At 45.9% G+C, this 12,002-nt stretch overlaps 1 protein-coding gene across 1 annotated transcript in view; it reads left to right on the top strand.

The window, feature by feature from the left end:
- Positions 1-319: 319 nt before the first annotated feature.
- The window catches only part of TTC17 (tetratricopeptide repeat domain 17), a 56,597-nt gene continuing 44,914 nt past the window's right edge, over positions 320-12,002 (top strand). The window contains exon 1 of the mRNA XM_039552462.1: positions 320-537. Within this exon, the coding sequence (XP_039408396.1) occupies positions 322-537 (216 nt within the window). The 5' untranslated portion in view covers positions 320-321. The remainder of the gene's footprint in view (positions 538-12,002) is intronic.

Raw genomic sequence — 12,002 nt, 5'->3', positions numbered from 1 at the left:
GCGCTTGGTGGCATTTAACGCCGGTTTTGTGCTCGGGGCGGCGGCTCCGCCGTTACCGGCGGCCGCCACAGGTGCGGGAAGGCGCCGATGGCCGGATCCGGCTCCCCGCGCGGGGCAGTCTGTGCCGGTGCTGTAACGGTGCTCCAGGCCCGCACCCCTGCTGCTGTGCGGCCCCTCGGCCCGGGGCTGCTACGGGACTGAGAGCGCTCCAGCCGGGGCTCCCGGCACCGCCTCAGGCACCGACCCAGGCCCGCCCCCGCCCCGCCCCGCCGCCCGGAGCGGCCGTACCGGCCCGAGCGCGCGGCGCCGCCCGCTCCCAAAATGGCGGTGGCGGCCGTTCCGCTTCCGGGGGGTGCGAGCAGGCCGGGATTGGGGAAGATGGCGGCGGCTGGAGCGTCCGGGCGGGCCGGACTGGGGCGGGCATGGGTCTTGTCCGGCTGGGCTCTGGGCCTGTGCTCGCTGCTGGCCTCGGGGACGCGGCCCGCCGCTGCTACCACCCACTGGGTGGTCACCGAGGACGGGAAGATCCAGCAGCAGGTGAGCGGCCAGGGGGACTTGGGGCGCTGCCCACCCGGCTGCGGGGGCACGGAGAGCCCCTGTCCGCGCCGCCGCTCACCCGTAGCCCCGGTGTGCCCCGAGCTGTGCGGCGCGGGGCACGGGGCTCCTCGGCCCGGTGCGAAGCCCTGCCCATTCCCGCAGCCGGGCGGCGGTGCCGGTTGCTCCCGCGGCCCCGGCACACGGGGGTCTCCCGCGGCGAGCTGGCGTCGGTCGTGAGACGTGGCTTGAATCCGCTGGAGCCCCGGGGCGAGGCAACGGGGAGGGGCGGTCGGTGGGCCGGGGTAATCTGAGGATGGATTTCGGCTGGAACCGTTTTCGGAGCAGCGGCGGTTCCCTGCCTAGGGGCCCCCCCGGGGAACCTCCGGCACGAGGCCGGATCCCGTTTTGGTGGCGAAAGCAGCGGCACCGCGACCCCGGGCCGCTGCCGTGACCTCCCGCGCCGCCGGCCCCGGGCACCCCCGGGCTCCTCGCCGGGGGGACGAGTTGTCAGTGAGTTTGCGATTTTTCACATCCAGCCGCACCCGACCCGGCCGCTTTTCCTTCCTGCTGGAAGTAGGAAAGAGAAACGGTGGCGTGTGTGCTCGGTGCAGGATCACACGCACGCCCTGTGCGGCAGTAATCTCGTGGGTTTAGTCAAAATGTCTTACTTTGATAGTGGGCTGTGCCTCACGTTCACTAAGCCGCTTGAAAGAGTCGATCCATATTTCATGTTTAGGCTTTTTCTTAGTTGCTTGCCTTCCTCTTTGTTGTAAAGCACTAGAGCTTCACTAGCTAGTGAAGCTAGTGCAAGCAGCACTAGAAATTCACTTTAGTGTCAGATCTGATCGTTTCCCTCTGGAGTGGAAGAGTGGATCAGTGTAGCAAACAATGTGGCCTTCCCTCTGTACACAAGAGTGGAGACATGAATGTCCATCATCATCTTCCATTTGTGAGGATTTTTAGTTGGGTTTTCCTGTCAAAATGCATTGAGGTCCTTAGACAGGCGGAACAGACTTTTGTCTGCAGGAAACTCCTGCTGTCTTTATGGTTCTCGGGCACTTTGGCTGTCTGGGTGGATCCAGGCACTCTAACGCCCTCATTAATAATAAATTATTGAATGACAACACTTCCAGTGCTATCTCATCTCCTTTCCCTGCTTAACGTAATGGGGAAGTGGTGCAAGTATATGACAGTGGTCTGGAAGCATCTGTGTGTGTATACTGATTGTATATTTTAAAATTTGGGTGAGGTGTTGATTTTGATTATTGCATGGAAACCAGCTGTGACTTGGAAAAATCCAATTAGATAAGATGGCTTGAAAATCTTATTAGCTAAATTCATTACTGATTTTAAGGAATGGCATTTCATGATGTCAGCTAACTGATGGTGCAGGTAGAAGCTTCCACTGTACCATTGCTGTGCAGTAGGCTTTTCTATTACCGTTCCAAATGCTTTGTAAGCAGGGGCATTCCCATGTTCCCTCTGTCAAGTTCTCAAAGCCTGTAGGTGAGGTGATAAAACAGTATCTGTGGAATAACTTCTCTTATTTGCATGGTCTAAGTTAATTCACCCATTTCCAGCAAGGAAATTCCAGTTATAAATATGTTATTACTTGGAACTTGAGGAGCTAGATTCATCAGTACCTGGAACATAGTGCTGCGAATTGTCCAGTGAGTTTTTTGTAATTAGATGCATTTTGGTGTCTGTTACTGTCATCTCCCTGGCTCTCATGAAAATGATACTTAAATTTGTGGTTATTGCCATTGCCAACTCTGCATGGCACCTCTGAGTTTCATTTTTTCCATTTACTTGTGTTTTGGGGAATCAGGGGACAAGTTCTTTTGTGAACTTCAATGTTGTTTTAAGTGCCAGAATGTAGTAGTGGTTCAGTAGTTAACAGCAAAAGTAACAGACAATCTTCACCTGTCCAGCAACAGGCTGGAATTGTTGTTGTCCCGCTCTGCACTGCACTGGTGCAGTCACACCTTGAGTACTACGTGCAGTTTTGGGTGCCTCAGGACAAGGGCATGGAACTGTTAGACTGTGTGCCCTCCCAGAGGAGACCAGCCAAGAGGATGGAAGCTCTCAAGGGTAAGACTTACGAGAAGCAGCTGAGGTCACTCAGCTCATTCAGCTTAGTTCTGAGGCGACCTCATCCAAGCCTACAACTTCCTCAAGTGAAGCAGTGGCAGGGCAGGTGCTGATCTCCTCTCTCTGGTGACTAGTGAGAGGACATGAGGAAATGGAATGAAGCTGTGCCAGGGAAAGTTCAGACTGGACATTAGGAAAAGGTTCTTCACAGAGAGGGTGGTCAGTCACTGGAACAGGCTCCCCAGTGAAGTGATCACAGCACCAAACGTGTCAGAGTTCAAGCAGCACCTGGGCAGCACTTGGAGGATTTACGAGTGATTTATCAGTTCATTGGTAGAACCACAATATTTAAGCTCTCCTCCTCTTAAGACCGAGAACTTATTACCAGGACAAAAGCCTCAAACTTCCCTGCAGAGCATCCCTTTGCTTTAATTTTTCAGAATATTCTTCATTAAGTTGTTACATATCATGAGAACTCATGGGTCCATTCCAACTTGAGATACTCTGTGATTCATTGGCAATGGGAACCTCTGCATATTATGTGCTCCAGGGCCCTCACCACCTCAAATGGACTTTGCTGGCCCTCAAAGTGAGGACAGAAACCTGAAGCAGGTGCCTTCACATGGGTGCCTGGTGGAGGGGCATGATCAAGCCCCTTGCCGGGTTGGCTCCAGCCTTGCTGCTGCAGCCTAGGGTGCAGCTGGCTGCCTCAGCTGCAAGGGCACACTGCTGCCTCACCACCAACTTTCTCCCCACCAGAGCCCAAACACTATTTCTGGAAGTTGTTTTTCATTCAGTCCCTGCCTTTGCTGCTGCATGGGGCTCTTTCATCCTATGGGCTTGTGGTTGCTGTTGTTGACTTGACGAGATAGGTCCCTGTCTGCCCAATTCTCCATCACCTTGCCTTGCTGCAGCCCTGCAATGGCCACCCCACCCCACATTTGCAGAGGACACCAAGCTTGTGGTTCTTTTTTATCGCTGTCAGTACTAAGGAGCCATGTTAGTAACAATTGGTATTGATCCCTGAGGGATGTTGCTGGTGGTCAGCCATTGCTGGACCTTGCACTGCTTGTTGCAAAGCTTCCAGCACAGCAGTCTCTGACTGGAAGTGGCTGCTGGTGGCAAAGAGTGGTGATATTAATTAGCATTTGTATTATTTAATTTTGGAAATATTAGCATTCTTAACCTCTGAAACACGTCTTCAAAGATTACCAGCTTTTTAGAGAGGTACAGGCTTGGTCTTCACTTGGACTACCTCAGTTTATCTGAATGAAGCCTGTATAATTAAGATGTAGGCAAAACTTATTGACAGTAAGACCCAGACATTCCCACTGCTAAATGAGCCACTATCTGTGGATATGCAGATGAGCACTGGTGACAGCTGAGTTCTTGTAGCTTTGAGTTTGTTACTGTGAGCTTTGTTTTCCTTGTTACCAAAGTACACTGTGGATGAGGAGCTGACAGCAGGAGTCACAGGTCCTGACCTAAATACAAAATATAGTTGCTGGAGTGTGTTTGAGGGAAGAAAGGTGAGATTATTTTATGTTATTGACCTAAAATCTCTCTTAGCTGTTTCTCCTTACAGTGCAGCAAGGGTGTAAGTATTTAATAGGAGACTACATTCAAGTGAGGTTGACTTTTCTGTGACATAAGACCACAGGTATACCCTGGCTCGGACTTGAGTTCCTAGTGGTGCAACACCCTGGCAGCAGTGGCAAAATTAACACAGTCTGAACAATTTTCCGTGTATCAGCAAGATCTCATCTGGTAAACAGGAGTACTTGCCAAGTAGGCACTGTTGTTCAAGTTTCTAGTGAGCATTTCTAAATGACAAAACAAATTACTAGCAGGGCATATAATACTTCAAAGTCTCAGCCATCAAGAAAAAAGCCATCAAGCTGTATCTGTTGCTCTAGTAGCTGGTTTTCAGATCAAAGACATTGTTCTCTGGATCAGTTCATGTTCTTCTTTTAGTCTCAGTCTGCCTTTAAATGCGTGCTCTTGCAAGGCCAGGGACTGAGTAATTGTCTCTCTTTAATGAGATTATATCTGCTCAGTGCACATGTTTATAAGCCTTTTCATTTCACAATTCACAGTATAAAGTTCAGGCTAATATATAACTGATTTTAGACAGTGCTTGTCTGCCAGTGGGGAAGCTAGTTACTCTACAGAAATACTGGTGTACTTCTAGAGAAGAGAGAAACTTGGCATAAAGAGAGGACAGACAATTGTCAGATTAAGTGCAATGCAGGATACAGTCTCAGTAGTCATTCATGGCTTTAATGGTGGGGAGCAACTGCTACCATGGCTCAGAGACCTGACATACCAGAGCTGAGGTAGGGTGTTTCTAGAGATCCCGTGATGGAGGTGATTAAAGCTGAGCAAGCTGGTGGGGACTCAAAGGACTGCCTTTATGTGGACTGCTATAAACACTGAAAAAGTTAAGTCAGAGTAAGTAAGCCTAAAGAAGCACAAAAACTTTCCAAGCAGATGGTCCAAAGCAGGATTGGGAAACTGTTGTCAGGAGCAAAGAGCCTCTGGCAAGGAATCTGAGTTGGCAAAAAGTTACTTTGGTTTTAATGTGTTGTCATGTGTTTTGAAGTTCATGAAAGATGATCTGGAGAGTGGGAGAGCAATGCTGGCTAGCTTGTTTGGGACTAAGACAACCAGCTGCTCAATGAATGTGACATCTGAATTTCCTGCAGTGCTGAGGTGTGCTTAATTCTGGCTTAGTGCAGTCGAGAGGGGAGACAGTACCTGCCAGTTGTTCATTTGGTTGCAGATTTGAGGTGTGAGTGTACCTCAAGCAGCAGCAAGGCAAGTTGATTCATGGATGGCTTTAGAGTTAGTTAATGCATTACTCTGTCACCTGAGTGCACATTTTATGGTGACAGGTTGAGATGAGAGCAGTGGTCCATACGCTCAAGAATACAGGAAAGGCAGCCATCCAAACCCAAGGAAAGCTGAGATTCTAATGCAGCCAAATAAAAAACTATTTGCTGCTTGCAAAAGCATCTTCTGTGATACATTAAGCAATCACTCAGTCCTGTCTTGAAAATGGCAGGTGGATGTTTGCATTGCTCTTACTCTAAAGATTAGTTTGCTTGGTTGTATGAACCCTTTCTTGACTGAATTTCTTATCCTTCCAAGTCTATTGTGTGCTAAACAAAACAGAACAAAAAAAACCCCAAGGAAACAAAAAAAAACCACACAAAAAAAATTGTTCATTTTTACTGAAGTGTGTAAGGTGGTAGCATGCCTTCCCCAAAACAGTTGTCAGTGCCTCTTTATGAGGGTGTGCAAAGACGCCTGGATTGGTTGGTTTGAGTGTTCTGTAGTTCATTAGATGTTATCCAACCCTACGGTGATGAGCTGAAGCAGGGTGGTTCTAAGGCAGAGGTCAGCTTTTCCTCAAGAAAAGGAGAACTTACTCTGGTTTAGAACTTCTCTCTTGATCACCAGAGGACCATAGGCGTTCATGTGGTATGAAAAATCATAGTTTTAAAAAAAAAGTCTAAATTTTCTGCCTTTACATAAGTGTACAAGAAATTTTTGAATCTGAACGTTTTGTATAGTGAGTGCTGAGTTGCTTTAACATCCTCGTCACAGGTGGGGATTTAGAATTGCACTTCACCAGCACTGCCTGCTCCCAGGGGAGCACAGCCTGTGTATTTCTGTGTCTCTGTGAACATCATGACTGTATCCGAATTGATAAAAATCGACCTTGTGGTAGCCTGTATGTGGCATCAGAAATGCAAATGTTTCATTCAGTGGAGCAGTGGTGGAGAAGTAACTTCCACTGTTCTCAACTCAGCAGTCAGAGATTTGCATCTGAGGTGAAGGAGCTAAGAGGCAGATTCAAAGGGCTGCTGAGATGCAGCTGTGGGTGGCCATGCCCTCACACCTGCCACAGTCCAGCAGGTAATCTTATGCCAGGTTTTGACTGCTGACAGAAAAGTTTTAGTGCAAAGGTGTCTGGATTTAGCTGAGCATGGTAATACACGCTGAGGTGGTTCAGAATGTAAGTCCAGAATGCTCAGACCACGTGTAGGCATGTCCTGCTCATTCCTCAGTTCCTGGTGTTTTCATACAGCCTTTGTCTTCTGGACACAGTGTGTTCCCAGGTCCCATTTCTCTTAGGATCCTCACACTTCGATTTCCTGGCCTCTCATCCTGTTTCTGTCACCTTTCAAATAAGGGTTGGACAACCTGAAAAGATGATACAAATCAACTGTTCAAAACTGGTTATTCTGTGGTGAAAGCTATGCTTGGTGCCTGGAATGCCTTCCCTGCCTTCCCTTTGAGCTTCACAGCTGAAGGGTAGCCTTGGAAGTGGCTCAAGCACACCCTTGCATGAAGACCCCACCAAAGCCCAAAAGAGCAAAGTCAGCAAGGCTCTGAAACACGCTGTTATTTCATGCCTGTTTTTAAAATACACCACTGGATAAAGTAATTTCCCTCAAAGTTTAACAGAAAAAAAATAAGGGGTTTTCTGTTGTTCATTTGCTGAAGAAATTACTGCTCAGGGTTAATCTTTTTTAGATATCTTGTAAGTCTAGTTATTAGTCTTCCTGTCTGCATTTTCAATATTAGAACACTTGAAATTTTTAGGATTTGGCAATGAGCAGACATCAAGAACCAGTCTGCCTTTATGAAGAAAGTACTTGTTCATTACAGGTGTATATCTGAATGATCTCTCCATCTCTTGTTTTGATTCAACTGAGAGTATGGCTACTGAAGAATATAAACCTTACCTAGAATATACAGGTTGGAAATTTATACCCTTAAGTATGACCAGCAACACACTGGACACATGGTGTTCCAAGTAAAGTCTTGTTTTCCTTTGATGTATTTAGATCTGTTATCTACAATATTCATAACTCGTGTGATCTCTGTTGAGCATAGCTATTCAGTAATACTGCAACTTTGTTGGGTTTTATTTCTGAAGTGCTACAAGTGTTTAAAATTTGTTTTCACTGTAGCACAGCTAGTAGTAATAATAGCAAAATATCTAGTGCTGTTTGCTAACAGCAGGTTCTGCAGTAGTAAGCTTTTAAATGGCTCAATACTTAAAAAAACCTCATTTCAACATCATTTTTCTGCCTGAATTTTTCAGTGACATCGCTTGAAACAAGTATCTTCTGACGCTGCCTACTCATCATTTGGATGAGTCAAAGAATTTATTTTTCAGTTTTGTAGCTTGTCTTGCACTGAAACCTGTGCAGATTTTTTTGCAGCTTCCTCAGAAATGCCATGTAGTGTCATGTTGGAGTGTAAAGTATTTCAAAACAGCGAGAATATACAAAAAGACAAGCACCAGTTTTCAGATCCTTGGCTCCCCCTCAAGACTGCAAGAGGTTCCAGCCTGTTGGAGGGGGAATTGCCTTTATTTTGTACAGTGACAAAACATCCACTGCCTATAAAACAAATATGGAGAGCCCATTTTTCTGTATGCCGTCATTTGAGACAGCATGTTTTCCAGCTTCTTTCTCTAATAATCTGCCTTCTGCATGTAGTATAATGCTTCTAGGATGTGCAGAGGCACTAGCAGCTGCTCCAATTTTGATGTGCCTGTGCCTCAGTTAACAGTGGGGTGTCCCCAGTACTTTAAAGAAAGCCTTATTTAAAAATAGTTGACTGAGGCATTCATCAACCCTCATTTAAAAAATTTACTTCCTGGTGCAGTGTAACTGGATTGTTGGGAAAAATACACTGGAAGGTTTGGCAAAACTTCCAAGTCTGATTGCTGAGAGACTTTGATATATGCAGGTAACATAGGAGACTCTCAAACTTCAGGGTTTGATTCAACTCAATGTCTTTTTTAGTTACACAAATTCTCTGTGTTTCTTGCTGAATCAGGTTCTTGGTGTACTTTGTGACAGTGAATAAATTTGAACTGTGCTTTATAAAGAAACTTTCACCTTTGGGCAAAGTTGAACAGAGAACACTTATTTTAAAAGTGTTTTACTGGCAGGCTTTCTGCAGTGTAACTACAGTAGCTGTCAAATGTTCAAAGAAAGCTTTTCAGCACTACTCTTTTTTCCCTGTTTACTGTGTTGGAATTGAAGTCAAATTCTTGCATTTCAAGCGCTTCATCTTGAATGTCCCAGTTTCAGCACTTTGGAGGAAGAGTAAATGAATGTGGTGCTTTGCCATCAGCCAAACACTTTGAGTGTAAAAATGAGTAAGTTGGACAAAGCATCTGTTCTGGTGCAGGAGTCTCTACTTTCCGCACCATGAGGCTGTGTTTACTCTGTAGGTTGACCTCTGTTCTGTTTCATCCCAGAGGAGCCTTGTGGAAAGTTGCTTACATTTTGGAAAAGGTTATCTAAGTCAAAATATCTGTGTATATTTCACTCATCTGACTCCTAAATCAGGTGATGAGGCACAACAGACTTTGAGTGAAGGGGTGAAGGCAGCAAGTGTTTGTAAGACCACAAGCATAACATGAGACTGAGTGAAACCAGTATCCTCTGAAATCTGCCTAGAGTCTTGTTGTGGGAAGGAAGGGGCGTAATCCAGAGCAGTCTCTGGGTTTCCGTCATATATCTTTCATTTGGACTGTATTTCTGACTAAAGAATTATTTGACAGGGGAGTGAAGCTCTGAGGGCTTTTCCAAATCTTTGGGGTATTTTACCATCTCTTTGAATTTTAATAAGGAGCAGCTCACAAGAAAGTTCTGGTATATTTTAGGTTTTTATTCAGGGCATAATTTTCCTCATTTGGGGATGTGGCTGCACAGGAAAGCAGGAAGATGCTAGGTGGAACTTGAACACGAGCAGCACGAGGGAAGTGTGAGCATCCATGTGGCAAGCCCTGCAGGGCTTCAAGTGTGTCTTCCTGATTTCAGCACATCCTGCTTCCCACTTATCTTTACCACTGCTGCTGCTCATATCTGTGCAGTGCAGGTTATGCAGATGCAAACTTTTGTTTGCAGCTGAGTCACTGTATTCTTCATGAGGTGTCATTACTGCCCTCAGTGGCAAACACAGTACTGGTGCTCTTCACAACTGGGTACATCAGCCTTGTCTTTTTCCAGCTGTAGAAATGGCTGGCACTGTGAAGAAAATGTGTTTGATCTAGGGAGGGATGTTTTAAAAAGCTGGATAATGAACTGTAAGTCTTGACAGTATTGCTGACTGGATCTGAGATGAATACGTTTCAGTTCGAAAGCCATCTGTCTGTCACTACAGAAAAGGGGGTAATGAAGGGCTTACCAGGTGTCCACCAAAGCTGCTTTATCACTCCTCTCCTCAGCTGCTTGGGGAGAGAAATATAAGAGAAAGCTCAAGAGTTTGGGTAAGGACAGGAAGAGATCACTCACCAGTTACCACCACAGGCAGAACAGGCTCGACTTGAGGAAATTAGTTTATTTATTACAAATTAAATCAGAATAGGGTAGTGAGAAATACAAGTGAATCTTTAAAATACCTTCCTCCCAACCCATCCTTTTCTTCCTGGACGTAACTTTATTCCTGATTCCCTACGACCTCCCCCCAGGTGGTACAGGAGGATGGGGAATGGGGGCTGTGGTCAGTTCATCACACAGTGGTTTTACCACAGCTTCCTCCAAGGAAGAACTCCTTCCCTTGCTCCAGAGTCATGTCCCTTCTACAGGAGACAATCCTCCAAAAACTTCTCTAGTGTGGTTCCTTCCCATGGGTTGTTACAAACTGCTCCAGCTTGGAGTCCCTCGCACAAGATGCCATCCTTCAGGAACAGGCTGCTCCAGTGTGGGTCACCTGGAGAGCCACAGGTCCTGCAAAAATCCTGCTCCAGCGTGGGCTTTTGCAGGTTCACAACCTCCTTTGGGTATCCTCCTGCTCTGGTGTGAGTGAGGTCCTCCCTAGGCTGCACGTGGATCTCTGCTCTCTGATGGGCTGCAGGGGACAGCCTGCCTCATCGTGCTATTCACAGCAGGCTGCAGGGACATCTCTGCTCTGACACCTGGAGCTCCTTCTCCACTGACCTTGGTATCTACAGAGCTGTTTCTCTTGCATATTCTCAATTCTCTCTTTTCTGGCTCCAGTAACTTCTTTTCCCTTCTTAAGTGTGTTATTACTGCAGCACTACCACAGTCACTGATGAGCTCAGCCTTGACCAGCAGTGAGTCCATCTTGGATCTGGCTGGAATCGCCTCTGTTGGACGTAGGGGAAACTTCTCGCAGCTTGTCACAGAAGTCACCCCTTGCCATGCAAACCCAATACAACTACTAAAGTTCTGTGTAAGGAGCTTTGTATTTACACACTGGTAAGGTTAACATTCCACTAGGCTGAAGGATTCTGCTGTTATTAAAACGTACTTATTTGTTTGTGACAAGGTGAGGCAGATGTGGAAGTGAAAATCTGAAGACTAAAGAAAAATATCCTTAGCTGGGATGATTTCCTGGTGGATCAACATAACTGTGAATTAATGCAGTGATACTGCTGTTTGATTGCTGTTGCCACTTTGATTTCTGCTGCCAGATAATAGTTGATGGGACTGCATCATACTTAGTGCGTTGCCTTTCTGTCAACTCATGCACAATGGTTTGGTAACATACCACTCCAAATTCTCAAATACTAAATTCAGACCTAACTCTCATGTGACTGTCTTACCAAAAGTTAAAAACAGAAGCCAACCCTGAATATCATTCTGTTACTGAATGAATGATAAGCCAAGATCCTTCATCTTTCAGAATAAGGTTTTCTAATTGGTGATGCCTGCAAAATTTACTGCAAAAAATCGCTGCCCAGATGCTGTTTGCCACTGAAAGTGGAGCTGATGGTTGACTTTGCCCTCAGTGACTGTGTAGTATCATGCAAGCAGCCTTTAGATGTCAGATCAACAGTGCTATTTTGGAAGGGGTGATGAAGTGCTTAACCACAGTGAAACTTTCTCTTATTTACTTTGCAAATTCATCTCTCATTCATTTGCACATACCACAGTAGTTTCTCTAGCAAATGAGCCATAAACAACTGCTGCATTCTGTGCATATCTCTGGCTTTGTGTGCAACCAATTCAAAGTGAGGGGCCCATAGGAAGAAATAGGAAATACGACTATAAATAAAATGCTGTGCACTTTAATGCTACAACTAACAAAATCATTAGATTTTTTTTAAGTGGTATTTTTTTGTGCTTGTCTGCATTGTGGTGGATACTTGTTCATTCTTTATTTGCAACAGTTGAATCCATAAGCTCCCAATTCACAGTGTAAAAATGGACTAATGTCAGTAGCACCCATTAGTTTCTATTCGTCTGTCAATAAAAGAGAATTAATTTGCTAAGGGAGAAACTGTTTGGACTGTACAGGTAGCCACCCATCAAAATGTCTCCACACTAAAAGAAGCACTGCTGCTTTTGTTTTGGAAAGGAATACTTAGCCAAATTTAG

This window comes from Corvus cornix, chromosome 5 (genome assembly GCF_000738735.6).
Source record: "Corvus cornix cornix isolate S_Up_H32 chromosome 5, ASM73873v5, whole genome shotgun sequence".
Classification (NCBI taxonomy): Eukaryota; Metazoa; Chordata; class Aves; order Passeriformes; family Corvidae; genus Corvus; species Corvus cornix.
This window is presented reverse-complemented; position numbering and strand designations above follow the sequence as displayed.